At 46.3% G+C, this 15694-nt stretch overlaps 1 protein-coding gene across 9 annotated transcripts; it reads right to left on the bottom strand.

Annotated features, from left to right (window-relative positions):
- Window positions 1-1071: 1071 nt before the first annotated feature.
- rxrba (retinoid x receptor, beta a) lies at window positions 1072-15463 on the bottom strand. 9 transcript variants are annotated; one of them, XM_077590198.1, is made up of 13 exons: window positions 15103-15456; window positions 14284-14447; window positions 13513-13748; window positions 12306-12456; window positions 12063-12242; window positions 10898-11058; window positions 10690-10819; window positions 10470-10602; window positions 8116-8151; window positions 6771-6862; window positions 6549-6654; window positions 5907-6078; window positions 3603-5135 (listed from the first exon to the last, which is right to left on the bottom strand). In XM_077590198.1, the coding sequence occupies exons 2-12, from the start codon at window positions 14297-14299 to the stop codon at window positions 5931-5933; spliced, it is 1389 nt and encodes a 462-aa protein (XP_077446324.1). In that variant the 5' UTR covers window positions 14300-14447; window positions 15103-15456; the 3' UTR covers window positions 3603-5135; window positions 5907-5930. The 9 variants fall into 9 exon arrangements, 6 of the variants coding, with proteins under 6 accessions (XP_077446323.1, XP_077446324.1, XP_077446325.1 ...); XR_013297746.1 differs by lacking the exon at window positions 8116-8151 and adding an exon at window positions 1072-1314 and having other exon boundaries at window positions 3712-5135; window positions 10690-11058; window positions 15103-15462; XR_013297748.1 differs by lacking the exon at window positions 8116-8151 and adding an exon at window positions 1072-1314 and having other exon boundaries at window positions 4795-5135; window positions 10690-11058; window positions 15103-15462.
- Window positions 15464-15694: the final 231 nt, after the last annotated feature.

The following is a 15694-nucleotide window of genomic DNA, read 5'->3' as shown; positions in this document are numbered from 1 at the left end:
GCTTTTTTTCGTAAAAAAATGACATAGTATAGTAAGGCTTTTTTCTTAACAAAATGACATAGTATAGTAAGGCTTTTTAATTTAAAAAACGACATAGTATAGTAAGGCTTTTTAATTTAAAAAACGACATAGTATAGTAAGCCTTTTTTTTCGTAAAAAACGACATAGTATAGTAAGGCTTTTTTTATTTTAAAAAACGACATAGTATAGTAAGGCTTTAAAAAAAAAACGACATAGTATAGTAAGGCTTTTTTCTTCACAAAATGACATAGTATAGTAAGGCTTTTTTATTTAAAAAACGACATAGTATAGTAAGGCTTTTTTTTCGTAAAAAACGACATAGTATAGTAAGGCTTTTTTATTTTAAAAAACGACATAGTATAGTAAGGCTTTTTTTCGTAAAAAAACGACATAGTATAGTAAGGCTTTTTTCTTCACAAAATGACATAGTATAGTAAGGCTTTTTTATTTAAAAAACGACATAGTATAGTAAGGCTTTTTTTTCGTAAAAAACGACATAGTATAGTAAGGCTTTTTTTATTTTAAAAAACTACATAGTATAGTAAGGCTTTTTTCTTTAAAAAACGACCATGTATAGTAAGGCTTTTTTCCCTTACAAAATGCCTTACTATAGATCAGGGGTGGCCAAGTCCAGTCCTGGTGAGCCGCAATCCGGTGTGTTTTCCCATATCTCCCTCCCTCCTCTAGCACACCTGAATCAAATGATCAACTCATCAGCAAGCCATTCAGAAGCTTGATAACGATCCCGATTTGATTCAGGTGTGTTGGTGGAGGGAGACATGGAAAACACAAAAAAAGACCATTTATAGTAAGACTTTTATTTATTTAAAAAATCACTATGTATATTAAGGCTTCTTTTTAAACAAATGACAATATATAGTAAGGCTTTTTTATATTAAAAAAAAGACGTGGCTTTAAAAAAACAAACTAAACAAAAAAACGACCATGTATAGTAAGGCTTTTATTTATTTAAAAAATCACCATGTATAGTAAGGCTTTTTTGAAAAGGACCATGTATAGTAAGATTCATGTATTTTCTTCTTCCAACAAATGACTTTGTACAGTTGGGCTTATTTTAATGACCAGGCTTTGTGGGGTAGGTAGTGTGCCTGCCGCCCGTGTCAAAGGCGCCGCCGGCGGCGCATCACAAGGCCCGGCGTGCGAACGCGGCCGGACTCCCTCGTCGGTCGCCGCCAGGCCGGGCAGGAATGCGCCCGTGGAGCGAGAGGGAATGTACCACGGGGGTGTCGAGGTCCAGGAAGGGGCTGGGCTGAGAGTGCCGTCCCAGGAAACCTAAGCGGGGGGGAAAACAGAGGGCTCTTTTGTGGCGCGGGAAACAGCCGGGAATAAGCCAAGCCGGCGGGCAGCCTCCGTTCAGGTGGCACCGCCGCTCTCATGGCTCTTATTATTATTATTATTATTTCCATTTGTCCAGCCTCAAAATCACCTCCAAAGTCTCAACTTGTTCGCAATCGCTCATCCTGTCAGAGCAAGTCAAGCAGGAAAAGGAAAAGGAAAGTAAACAATCACCAAAAAAAGAAAGACTTTGAAATGTCATTTTGCATGTGCAGTGCTGCTTGACGGTCCCGTCGATGAAGGCCTTTAATCGTCTTATTCGTAAACGCCCGCTCGTCAGCTGGCTTCTCGTCTCGATTAGAAAGCGGCGGAAAACCAGCCGTCGACCCGCGTACAATTATGACCTTTCATGTCAAGTATAGCGCCTCGCCAAGACGCGTTGGAAAATGCATTGAAGTTTAAACCCCTCAAAGGGAAAGGCACTATTTTTAAATTCATATAAATTAACATTTGGGATGCAGGTGGGGCCAAAATGTATGTCCCTTTTTTATTATAAAGAATTGATAACATGATCAATGAAACCAAGCTGAATGTGGCACTAATCATTCTGTAATTTATTTCATTTGACAATGGCGTCCCATTCCTGTTTCCTAAATAGGTCAGAGGTGGCGAGCAACCGACCGTCCGAGAACTTGCCGACCCTCCCTCGGGAGACCGCTACGAACACACGCCTCATTGTGCCGGTAAGGAACTCCTCCCCGGCCGGCCGCCATGCTCGCTCGGTGGCGGCGTGAGCTCCCGTCTTCTCTCGGGACAAACACGGACGCTTTACGTGGCGTTTGGGTCGATGGCTAAAACCCACAACTCGGCCGTGGACGACGAGACGGAGGAGAAGAGGCTTCGGGCGTTCCTGGACTCGGTACAGGTATGTCGCCGCCTCTTCATTGGCCGGGAGGCGGAGTTTGAACGCCCATTTCCCCCCCCCCAGACTAAAGAGACGCAGGGCTCCCTCTGGAGGGCCGCCGGCGACACTGCAGCGGATGGATTTTCCGGGCCCTGGGGGTCCTGGCGGACTGAGCGGTAAGAAATAAAGCAGCCAGAAACCGTTGACAGTATTAAAAGCTTTACTCAGACATCATACAACAAAGTGAAACCAGAGTTGGGAATTAATGACAGAAAAAAAAAAGAACATCACAGTCTTCCCACGCCCACGATAGTCACCAACGAGTAAGACACAAACGGGATGGAGAAGCCAGGGGCGCCTTCCGACGGGCCTTTCTTTAATACCTTGGAAGAAAACCAAAAAGATGGAAGCACGGGGAGGGGGCAAGCAAAAAAGGAAGAAGAAGAAGAAGATTGGAGCTGCACGCGGGGAAATTTACTCAAATTGACCTTTGGCCGGTAAAAATTCCTAAAACGGAGCGACCCATCCCTGGGAGTTGTGCGCACGGCAGACTTCAAAACTTTCGGTCTCGCTATGAGAAAGTGCAGGAAAAAAAGGTGCACCCCCGCTAAAAAAAAAAGCACCAACACACTGCAAGTGAAGCGGCCAGTCGTCCCCGTTTCCAATCAATTCGACGTCTATGACTTCAATTCCGCTCGCTTTGTAAACAACGCTAGGAACAGACGGCGGCCATTTAGAAATTGACGAGTCGGAAAATGAGGGTCAGAGGTGGTCGATACACCATCCTTAAAAAAGCCACAGAAAAGGGACATTTCCAAACGATGTTGTGTAGACTTTTCCTACCCACCGTCCTGTGTTTTAACACCCAACCACTTCCATTTGCCTCTTTTTTGAAGTGAAGATCGTCACTAAGTCGCTCACAGTGGACTCGCATCTCACACACAAAGATTTTTGGTCTTCTTACACATTGATGACGGGAAAGACGAGGGTGTGACGGTGCAGGGTGAGTGCCACATTTTCATATTTTTAGGTTGTCAAAATGTTCAATATCGTACGTGTTGTGCTGTAGCCTGCATGCTAGTGCATCGGTATGGGGAAGTAAATGTACTATTTGCGGGGCAAACTCAATGAAAAATGGGCACTAAACAGGTCAAAGTTTGCTTTTGCTAAAATGATAGCTGCTACTTTGGTAGGCCAATCATTTGTGAATTTTCGTGGGAATGACCTTCAATTTTCACAGCTCGTGTAGAAACGTTTCAAGTTTTTGCACGTAATGTTTGGCATTTCTATTAAGAAATGACGTTCACTTGAAAAGAAATTGTGCGTGTTAAAGTATGCTCGGCCGCCGGACTCGGTCGGCCAAGACAGCGCAGCGCAGCGCAGCGCAGCGCAGCGTGCCTTTTTCACAAATTTGCCAAAGTGGGCAGCGACTACAAAACAAATGAGGACTTGGCACCAAAAATGTCAAGAAAAGGGCTGCATATGCATACCTTAATGGCCTTCCTGCGTCGTCCTCGGAAGAGCAAGTGTGGAAGCATTCCCACATTGCAGCCCTTTTTCTTGAAATTTCCATTTGTTTTGTAGTCGGTGCCTTCTTTGGCAAATTTGTGAAGAAGGCACGCCACGCGTCTTCGGTCACCGAGTCCCAGCACGCAAAATGCCTTTCCTTTTCCACGGTATTTGTTCACCTGAAAAGATAGAAATGCCAAACGTTACACACAAAAAAACTTGAAACGTTTCTACAAGCTGTGAAATTCGTCAGGTTGAAAATTGACATTTTTTGGGGGGTGGGTGGGTTTGCTTCTAAAAAGAGCATTTACAACAAAAACAATCAGGGGTGGGCAACCTGCAACTGCGTTAAAAAAACATTGCAAATTGTACAGAGGGTCATAAAATGTGGGGGGGTACCTAAAATAAGGTTTTAGATATGTCATCCAATGCTTTTAGCACTTTATAAGTTACAATGGTGTCATTTACAAAAACATTTTGAGGAGCTGTGGATGGAAAAATGAATTTAAAGCATGCTCAATGTATTCAAAAAGTGTAGGTAGAAATGTTATATGACTAGTGAAGAAAAAAAAAGCAAATAGGGATCGGTGGTTTGCCCACCCACGCCCGCCCCCCCGCACATACGCCCGCGCCATGGAAGAAAGTCCAAACACTTGAAAGAAAAAAAAAGACCACTTGTTTTACAGGTGGTCTTTTGGCGGGCTTTCCGATTGACACCGGCGGCGCAAGAATCCTCTTTGAGAGGACACGCGTCTTAGCAAATTCGCCAGCATTGATTGCATGGCTAAGTAAGTCAACTGTGCAACAGTCCGCGGAGCGCCTTCCATTTTCTAGCACCTATTCCCTATTCGTCCGCCCCGACAAACCCCGGCGGGGAACAGAGAAAAGGTCCCCTCCCTCGCTCGCAAATCACAGTAAAACTCAAATGCCAATCGAGAGCGAGAGCGAGAGTGCAAAGGCTGCGCTTTGGCGCAACGTCCTCCATAAAACGAGGGTCACCCCCCAAAATAAAAACGAATCAAGTCCTAAAACGAGGGATTTTTCAAGTCCCAATATTTACATACCTAATGTCAACGTGGACGTCAGGTCGTCACGGAGAACCCATTCCCGTCCCAAACCCTGGGAATCGAATGTCGCCAGATTACCGTGTCCAATCGTGGAGACGGCTTTCCTCGACGGGTGGCCGCCGTACGCCGCCGCCGGGGGATTAAGAGAAAGCCCACGCCAAAGTACCCGGTCGGAGAGACGACGGCAGCGGCGGCGGCGGCGGCCCTTGGGAAGAAGCCTTCACGCGGGCACGACTCGCAAAAAAAGTGCATCGACGACCAAAAGAGAGATGGAGCCGTCTGGCGTGAGGCTCTCGACCGAGCGACCGTCGGAACGGAAGCGAAACGGAAGATGAAATCTGAAAGCAAAAGCATACAAAAAAGGTCAATTCAAGTCATCGTTTTTTTTGTGTTTTTTTTTTGCCTCACAAAGCCAACGTGGGGGTGGAAGGACAAAGTTACGCATTCAAAGTGCTCCCAGACCCTTCTGGATTTCAATGCCTTGAGAAGAAAGACCAAAAAAAAAAAACAGCTCTCATTTCATGAGTACAGTACTTCGAGATAGAAACCAAAAACCAGTTTCAGCACGCTCGTGGAAATACAAAGCGTATACGTATATGGTGATACATTTTAGGAGAGTCTGTTGAAATGCTACGCGCCCGATTGGAAGCTTAAAAACCATCCGTGAAAGTCGCCGAGTCTAAAATATCGAAGGCGCTCTGAGATGACCAGATCAAGACATTGCGCCCGTGGTTACCGTAGGTATACATTTGCGCGTGGCGTCCACCGTTTACCGTATACGGGTGAGATGTGAGATGTGAGACCATACCTGTCAACCTCTGCCGATAACTGCCCTTATAAATGATGATGATTCCCCTTACAAACCCCCCAAAAACCTTACAAACACCGTACGACGAGTCGCAAACACCGTACGGTGTTTGTAAGGTTTTTGGGGGGTTTGTAAGGGGAATCATCATCATTTATAAGGGCAGTTATCGGCAGAGGTTGACAGCTATGTGAGACGGTGTCGGTTAAAAAGTGTGTCGCCTCTGCGAGCTCAAATGTGGGTGTGTGCGATACAGCGGGTGAATTGTGTGTGTTTTGTGTGTGTGTGAAAAGGTGAAGGCTACTTGGGCGGCGCAGTCCGACGAAGCCTAGGTGAGTTGGTGAGGGGCCTCCAGCATCTCCATCAGGAAAGTGTCGATGGGCGTGTCGCCAATCAGCTTGAAGAAAAACAGGTGCTCCAGGCACTTGAGGCCGATGGAACGCAGCGCCGGCAGTCGGAGGAGGAGCTTGGCGAACCTGAGGGCGGGGCCACCAAACGTTACTCTTTACGTTTGGGAATTGGCCGTCAAATGACGCGTGTTGTGCAATCGTTTGGAACATTAAAAAAAAGTCATCTCCAAAAAGAAAATAAAAAAACTTTTTTTTTAAACTTTGGTGCCGAGTTCTAGTAGCGAGGGGGGGACAGGGGGAGTGGCTTCCGCTTGCGGATTTTTACATTTTTATGAATTTACAAAAAAAATCCCCCAGGAAAAAATCTGCGATGTAGTGAAGCCGCGATATTCGAGGGATTACTGTAAACATCGATAACATTTCAAGTGGCTCTTCACCATGTTTACAGCAGCGAAACGCCATTTCCTAGTGCCAATTTTCCAATCGACACGCGGAACAAATTTAGGGCGTGGAAAAAAGTCTGTTCGCTGGCTGGCTAGCGCTGTTTAGCTCCGATATCTTCTATTAGCAAGGGACCGGGGTCTCACGTCACGTACCTGCCCTGCTGGTCCGGGTATTTCTGCTTGCAGTACGTCTCCAGAGACGCGTAGACCCGTTCCCTCAGCACCTCCACCTCGCTCGGGTTGGACAAGCCCTTGGCATCTTCACACCGGAGAGAGACGCTTCGGGGTAAACGGGACGAAGGGACCACGGGACCACGGAGGGGAGCCGCCGCCGCCGCCGCCGCCGCCGGTGGCTAACCGTGGCGTGGCGCCTACCTGGATTGAAGAGGATGATGGCGCGCAGGCAGCCCAGTTCGGTTTTGTCCATCTGCATGTCTCGCATCTTGCTCACCAGTTCGGTCAAAACCCTGGAGAGAAGAAGAAGAATAGAGAAAGAAGAATGGAGTTTCCCTCCGGTGAAGACACAAGATTGACGCATTCAGAAGAGCGACGACGGCATCCGCGGACAACGCATTTTCCAGATTTACATTAGCGTTGGATCGGTCGCCGGACAAGTAAGTCATGCACGCGCGCCAGAGGCAGAGTGAACACATTCTTTTCTTTTTGTGTTTCAACTACTTAGTACAGTGGTACCTCGTCACATGACCGCTCGCCGTACAATATTCCTTCAATATTTTGAAGGGAATAGTACAACAGCAAACAGCCCATCGATAGCCAACGTGAGGGTGGAGTGTTTGTTCCGTTTACGAGTGCGTTGTGTGGGGAAAAAAAAAACGAAGGCCCCTCGCCCCTTTTGTGCCCTTCTCCCCTCGGCGAAATCCGCCCAATTTTAGTTAGATTAAACACATTTTATTTCTATTAAACCACTAGTTATGTGTTACTTTGTTAATAGATGGCGAATTAGAAGAAATCAAACATTTTTTCCAATCCAATATCCTGTTTTTTGGTGTTTTTTCAGAGGGCTGGAACCAATTATTTTTTTTCCCATTCATTTCAATGGGAAACGTCCGCTGGAGTTACGAGAACCTCGTCATACGATCTCAGTCTCGGAACGGATTACGATCGTATGTCGAGGTACCACTGTATAGCATATTCCGAAGCAGTATTCATTTATTCCTGGCTCTCCCATATGAAATCAATCTAAACGCCCATTAGTATTTGCCAATAATGTGTGTGTTAAAATCTGTGTTTGCTCATTTACAATGAGTTAAGGCACTTTTTGTTTTATCCTGGATACATTTGACGACGCGAAGATTATTTCGGAGAGTAACGAGCCATGGTTTGGGCAATTTCTTTGCTTTTGTATTGCCAGCCAATCTAGAATTACAAGCAAACAAAAAGTCATCAGAGAGCCATTCTGTCAAATGGAATCATCCCTATAAGCTCTTACGACGATGACAACATCGACGTCTCCGCTGCCCGCTAACTTTAGCGGCACTCCGTAAAAAAAAAACGGCACACCGCCTCAGATTTCGTGCGCGAACGCCGAGCGCCCGCGGGCGAAAGACGGAAACTCCGAGCGCGAACGACGGAAACTCCGAGCGCACAAAAACAAAAGCGCGGCACTCGTTGAGTTGGAGATGCGGCTCGTGTGTCGTTTTCTGGATGGGGAGCGCAGAGGAGGGGTTCAAGAAGAGTGTTTGTGTCGTGGCGTAATTACCTGTCAAATATGGCCCCAACCTCAGCATTGTGCGCCCTGCGTATGCAATCACAATGTGTTATTACAGTGTTATTACACAGTGACATCGCTAGTACGCGTGCGTGGTTGTGTTTGGACCTTGAGCAGGTGCTCTTGTTAGCCTTAAAACATTGTGTGGATCATGCAAGTTTGATTTTTTTGTTCTTTTAATCTGGACCAGCGGTTCTCAAACCCTGCGAAAATTGGGAGATTTACAGAGAACTTTAAACTATGCTTTTCAAATCATCAAATGACAACAATATGATGACAACTTGTATTTTTTTTTTTACAAATTCAATTGCTGGTGAATTTAGTACTGTAACATTAGGACTCTTTTGGGTGAGAACTGATTAAAGTTTAATCGATAAATGTTTTACAATCGACATTCGGGGTCATTCTAACCAAAAGGTTTGAGAACCCCTGACAAACAATGACAGGCTTGTGTCTAATGCTATGATTGGATTTTCAAAGTACACCGCGCTGACTCTCACTAATCTTCGGATGTCATTGGGAAAAAAAAATGGAAATCAAACACTGAGCACAGAGAGAAGAGAACTGTGTAATTAACAGAGAAGCCACACATTGTGATTGGATAGACAACATCATCTGCACATTGGATTTTCAGTCCACAAATCAAACCAGCCAGCCATTTGGACGCAAAAAGTAAATGTGACTTGGAATTAGTAACCGTCGGGCAGCCGTTACCGTGTAAGGCAGAGTGGCAAAAGTGCGTCTCTATGCATATTAGAAACGGCGGCGACCCAGGAAAGAAAAAGAAAAGCGAGCGGCAGCCAGTCACGTCACATCCCTGTAGTCACATGATCCACATGTGACGGCACACAAGCACTTTTAAACTCGATGCTGGGAAAAAAAATAGCAGCAGCTCTGGTTCTGCTGCAATACCATATAATGCCACAAGACGGCACTAAAGCGCAGCTAATGGGGATATTGAATTGAAGAAATGAACTTGAAAGTTCATGATTATTAGGTGGCCCTAATGTGGACATTTAAAGAAACTTTTTTGGGGGCAAATACTGACTACAGTACTGGAAATAATGTCAAAATGGAAAACGCTAAATATACAAGATTGGGAGCCCTGTCCTCGATGAATGTGCGAAAAATGTTATATTAAAAAAGGCATTGTCAAGTCAACTTTGGAGAAGATATGTCTGCCCCACCTCCAGGCCAACAGAGGGCAGAAAAGAAAACCCAAACAAAAGTCACCTCGCCTCATTTCCTGCCTAAGATCATAGGGCATGAGCCAGGATATAACCATTCAGATTCAAGCCTTGAAAGTAGACAGGCGAGAAAGGAGCAAGGAATACCAAGGAATACCAAGGAATACCCTTCAGACCCGATCACACGCAACTGGTAGGATAAAATAAGTACCACCTAAATGCCAGCTGATTGATGCTTAATTTGCTTCTCGCAACCTTAAGTTGCATTCTTTGTATTTTCCCTTAACTTGGATTACTCATATGACCTATCTCTGTAAAGTGAATATTTGTGTTTGATTTACTCAATCAGTTAATGTACCCATGCATTTCCACTCTATCATTTCAACACTCTCCTGCTTTCTGTATTAAATTCAAGATGCTAGTAGTAAACTCAAGAGCAACACTTTGATCACCCTAGTAACGTGAAACTTGAATGACGTCACATGCTCCCTCCTTTCCCCTTTCTTTAAGGTTTTCAACCTAACCACTTCCTATCACCATAAACTTCAATAAAAGTGTAAACTGGAAGGATTTGAGTTGTTCCTGCGTTGATAAAATCGGGGCCCCTTTTCAAGTTTGGGGCAAAATTTGAAGAAAAGTAGAGATAACTTGACAGGCATAATTCATGCATGGAAGGGTAGGAAAAAAAATGTTAATAAGTACATGTACAAAAGATAAGTTTGAATTATTTCAGGGATCAAAGTACATTTCCAATAGAAACTATTGTCAACGATGCGGTTGTTTTCAAGCGCAAAAGCCCAGGACGGCGTCCACAGAAACGCAAGCCACCACGAGCTAGCTGTTTTAAAAGTCATCCAAAAAACGGGCACGCGGGACTTCTTAACTCATCGGCTGCCATTGACGGCGGTGGACGTCCAATCCGTTTGGAACGGGAGGGGCGAAACCGCGTTCCTGTGATTTCCTTACCTGCCGCTGTCGAATTTAACTCAAGAGGAAAGACTGAGTGCGAGTGCGAGTGCTAGCGTTAGCGCGCCAGCTCGGGACATTGGTTGGGCCGCCCCTCCCAGTCAAACGGGATCGGACGTGGAGCGCCGCCGTCCACGGCAGCCGACGCGTGGGGCTCGGTCGCGCGAGTGTCTGCGAGGGGGTGACGGCTACCTGTCAAAGATGGCGCCCACGCCGGCGCTGTGAGCGCTGTTCCGATGCACGTGGAGGCCGGTGGCCAGCAAGATGCCGTCCTTCACCGTGATGGAGCGGTGGGAGAAGGACGCGATCAGCAGCTCGTTCCAACCTGCGGGAGGGGGGCGGGACCTTTTTCAGCGGGCTCCTCCTCCATTCCGCCCAGTCGGTCAGTCGGTCGGGATGCTTTTTCCCTTACCCGCACGTAGCAAGATGACCTGGTCGTCGAGGGCCAGCTCCGAGAAGTGAGGGATCCTCTTGGCCCACTCCACCAGCGTGAAGAGCTGCTTGTCGGCGGCTTGGCAGATGTTGGTGACCGGGTCGTTGGGCTGAAGGAGACAACGGGGAACATCTCGGGTCAAAATAGGACGAGGGGCGGCGTTCCCGGGCTCCGACCGGCCACTCGCCGAGCTCCCTCCGGAGGTTCCGTCGGCGTGGAGCTCCGTCTTTTGCTCCACGGCCATCTCCGCCTCCAAAATCTTCTCCACTGGCATCTCCTCGTTGACGGCGCTGGTGGACTCCACCTCGCCCTCGCGTTCCCTGTTCCTCTGGCGCTCCTCTTGAACGGCTGCGGGAGGGAACGTGGGTGAACCCAAAATTCTTGGGAAATGGCGTACGCTTGATTTGATTTTATGGAGACAGCGTCACTCACTTTTAATGATGCAAAAAAATAAAGAAAGAAAGAAATTCTACAACCCCCTTTTTTTACAAACGAGTTGAGGAGCACCGAAATAACGTTACAAACAAACTGTTTAAGCAATCGATTTTTAAATGGAGCAATGTGATTTCTGGGACATTTTTACCTTTTTTCCTACTTGGCGTAAATATAAAAATAGGATCAAACCAGCTATATCATTTTTGGGATTATATTTATGGATTGTGTTGGGTTTATTCTGGGATGTTACTATATGTTCATTAAGGATTTAATAGGTAATGAAGCTAGAAATTAATTTGTGCTATACTTTATGTTGGGAGCGAGTAAGCTGGAGGACACTTTCCCCCCACAGCTGCTTTCGAGGCCAGTTCATTGTTTTCAGGACTATTGACCCAGTTGTTTTTTGACCTTAATGGTGTTATTCGGTTAGCTTATGCAATTGTTTGAATCAGATGACCTCAAATGTTTTGATTATGCGCCGAATAAATTGACAGAGGAAGATTCCGTTTCTTTAGAATCATCTTAGACAAAGGCGAGTCAGGAGTGATTTTCCTTGCAAATTGTAGCCAGAGTATGTTAATGATGTCTCCCTGTTTTGATTAAAGTGTATTGATAATAAACCTATCAGATTGTTTTCTTACTTGTCATTTGAACTCAGTAATTTCCATAGAAAGTGTTTGACTGCCAATCTCAGGGAGAAATGTCCAATCCAGTTTGACTGGGACGGCTGAAGCAATCTTTTTTCATTGGATTTCGATCCTCTGAAAATGACCCGATCGGGCTCGATTTTCAATCGGACACATCCATAATGTTTACAATTTGTTTTGTTTTACTTCAACTGATCAAATCGTCCAAACTTCATCTCCGGGCGGTAAATATTTGCATATTTTTGCGGTCCTTGGGGGCGACCGGCTTACCTTCTCTTTTCATGCCCATGGCCAGGCACTTCTGGTAGCGGCAGTACTGGCAGCGGTTCCTCTGCCTTTTGTCCACCATGCAGTTCTTGATGTCCCGACAGGTGTACGTCAGGTCTTTGCGCACCGTCCGCTTGAAGAAGCCTTTGCAACCCTCGCAGCTGTGCACGCCGTAATGCTTTCCTGGCGGCGAAAGGCAACACAATCAAGCCCCGACCATTTCTTCGTCCGAGGAGAAAAGCTCACCGGAGGATCGGTCGCCACAGATGGAACACAGGCGTTTCTGGGAAAGCATGGGGCCCGGGCTGTGCGCCGACAGCTTCAGGCCGATGGGAGGTTTGACGTCGTCCGAGCTGCTCACCGCGTGAAGTCCCGACATGGAGACGGTGGAGTTTATCTGAGGGAAAAAGGGCCACGCGGGACAATGGTAAAAACTGGGCTTTATAGACAAAGGAAAAAGTGCAGTCGATATACTAGTCCAGACATGGGCAAACTACGGCCCGCGGGCCATATACGGCCCATTACGCTTTTTAATCCGGGCCGTCGACGTTGTCCAAATTACAGTAAAAATCCATGACCTCATTCATTTCCCTGAATACCCTCGTTTCCCTGATAGATGGCGCACTAGCCCAGAGAAAGTATGTAAATGTGTGTGGGAGCTACTTGAGAATACTGACACATTTCTGAACATTTAACTTTTACTGTGGACACCCTGACACACATGAACGAGCTGAATGTGAAGCTGCAAGAGAAAAAACAGTTTGTGCATGAAATGCAAGCAAACCTTCCGCCTTTAAAACCAAGCTGGTTTTATTTTTCAAGCTAATATCAGACAAGTCATTTGCTCATTTCCCCACACTGGTTGCGTTAAAAGAGGCCCCCGCATGTGAAAAAATACAGGAAATCATTGGATGACCTGCATGAGCAATTCTGCCGTGGGTTTTGTGATTTTGGAAAAATTGACAGCTGGTGTCATGTCCTTTCTCACAAGACCGGGAAACGGTTCCACAGGAGTTGCAGTTGGAACTGATTGATCTCCAATGTGACAAGTTCAACTCCCTGAAAGTCACTGAGTTTTAGGCTTCATTAAGTGCAGCCAAATTTCCAAACATCCAGAAGATGCCACAGAGGATTCTGGTGTTATTTGGCTCGACATATGTGTGAACAGACCTTTAATCTGATGAAAATCAAGAAAGCACCCCATAAATCCCAGATGAGTGATGAGTATGTTCATACATTAGTCCTTTTTTTCTGTTTATGTTTCATATGTACTGTTAACGGATGCAGTTTTTTATATGTATCGTATCCTGTGCTGACCCGGCCCACCTGTCAAATTTTTAAAGTCAATGTGGCCCCCGGGCCAAAGTTTGCCCAACCCTGTACTGGACATCCAGTAGTGGTAGACATGTTGGGAGAAGGGTGTTGGAATCAGAAGAAACAGATTGTGGCTTACTTGTGGGCTACTAATGGGACCGTAGCCAACCGACGGCGTCCCCGGCAGGCAGGGGGAGCCCAGAGAGGAGCTGATGACCGAAAACGGGGAGCCCATGCTACTGATCGGGCTGTTGACCCCGGCGCTGGAAATGGGAGGGAGGGAGGTCATGGAGGCCGCTGCCGCCGGTGCGATAGGCGGCGAGCGCTGGCCCGATGGCGGCGATGACACCGACGAACTGTCGGGGCTCCGTGAATCTGCCCAGAAAAATGTTTAGCCCGATCAATCAGCGGTTACCCATCTTTTTTTTTTTTTACAGTTGAACCATTACTTTTCAACAGTGAATCCTAATGTGACATCCTGGACAAGTTTGGTAAATCCAAATAATATGCTTCTTTAGTGATAAGCAGGCTCCCTCTAGTGGTATGTAAATCAATCACTGGCAAAGAGGAGTTGTTGAAGTTTGTTGATATTACAGGGTTGAGGCCTATAAAATTCCTGCTCATATTGTTCTGGGTGTGTTCACTATCCTTTTTTAGGCTACTCCTCTGATATCCTGGAAAAATCACAATGAAATGTGTTAACTATAGTCTAATGATGTATGCGCATCAATTCTTGGAACCTGGATTTTATTTTTTTTATTTTTGCATCAGGGGTGATTTATCTTTCCCTGTAGGTTCGGCGCGAGCCAGCAGAGGGCGTGCACGCAATTCGGCCTACGGTTTATTCATTTTAGAAGCCTGAGTTGCTGTGCATGGGTTTTGCTGCAGCTTACCGTCACTTGGTTCTCACCTCGACTGTCTCCCATGGTCCGAAATTGTCCGACCGGGGGCTCCCCGGGAATCAGTGGCCGCTGCACACCGTCGACGCTCCGCGTCTAGCAGCCCGCCGTCAAACTCGAGACCGCGGCCTCGGGCCCGGGCCGGAGCTGCTTTGGGGGAACCCAAAAAATGGCTCTGACATGCAGAACGGGAATACATAAAGTTTGGCGACAAGTACACAACAATAACAATAACAAAAATCAATGCAGTCAGTGTTCAATTTGTGTTTTCACTGATTGAAATGTCCTTTTAAATACAATACACCAAAGCAAACAGCTGTTTGACAGACGCCAGGTTAGCTAGTTCGGGGAATCAAAACACGCTAAAGCGACATTAATTATGCATTATTACACACTCTCTCCTAACCCTAACACATTTACACCCATACCGCAAAGGTGCGCAGGGTTTATTTTGGCTGCCGTCAATAAAACATTTCAATGTTTGGATGGCATTTGGGAAGAAGCTAGCGCGCACATAGTTAGCTCGATACGAAAATAATTTACACCCGGCCGGGACAAACCTAACCAAAAAACAATTCGTAGGCAAATAATCAGGTTTAAGTGCCCGCGTCGTCATAATTTCTCTAAATGCGCGTTTACGGTCTCCAAAGTTTGTAAAGAAAGCCAGGAGCTAGCCCACGCTAGCTGTCTTAGCTACGTGCTAAGGCGTTTGCGACTTAGCTACGTGTTTGCGAGTTAGCACAACGGCTAACTCGGAAGCTAAAGTGTCGGCGTATAAATATCGTATTAAATATCGCGTATTTAAGGCAAAAATAATGCGGACTACTGACATTTAGCGGCGGAGCTTCCTCGCATGAATCGATGTTGCCGACTGGGCCCCGTGCGTGGGTCTCTCTGGCCCCCCTCACCACCGCCGCCACAGCGCGCACACGCACTGACTCGGGCCCGCAGACGAGCCTCCCTCCCCGCGCTAGGATGAGAACACGGTGACGGCGGAGGTGGTGGAGGAGGACTCGACTGGAGAGTATAGACAGTATTGCTTCCTGATAAATTTAGCCAGTCGAGTACAGTATTGCTCCCTGATACATTTAGCAACTCAACCACAATGCTGTCTCGAGACACGAGTCACACGGATTCCTTGAGCGCGTTCGTAACTCAAAACACGTTTGAGGTGCGGGGGCTCCTCCAATGGAATGTATTAACCTCCCTGAAAAAAAAGAAAAAACAGCAATTGCTATAATGTGATGTCATGAAAACGTAGCTTCAGACTGATATATATTGTTCTTTGTGATGTCGCAATAGTTTGTCGTGTCCGTTCCTGGCGGAGGAGAAAGAATGTATGACTGAGAACTGCATCATTGTTTGTGTTTTGTTTTTGTACATAATGTTATTAAAACAAGTTTTCACGCTCTTGTTACTATG

The sequence above is a fragment of the Stigmatopora argus genome, chromosome 21 (assembly GCF_051989625.1).
Source record: "Stigmatopora argus isolate UIUO_Sarg chromosome 21, RoL_Sarg_1.0, whole genome shotgun sequence".
Classification (NCBI taxonomy): Eukaryota; Metazoa; Chordata; class Actinopteri; order Syngnathiformes; family Syngnathidae; genus Stigmatopora; species Stigmatopora argus.
The sequence above is the reverse complement of the archived record's forward strand: the minus strand, read 5'-3'. Positions and strand labels throughout refer to the sequence as shown.

What these genes read in the sequence shown, in the direction of transcription:
- rxrba (XM_077590197.1), bottom strand. An exon ending in GGTCATCTTGCTACGTGCGG is followed by an intron (nt 10,603 to 10,689) that starts GTAAGGGAAAAA and finishes CCCCTCCCGCAG; the next exon opens with GTTGGAACGAGCTGCTGATC. An exon ending in GTGGGCGCCATCTTTGACAG is followed by an intron (nt 6,863 to 10,469) that starts GTAGCCGTCACC and finishes TCTTCTCTCCAG; the next exon opens with GGTTTTGACCGAACTGGTGA.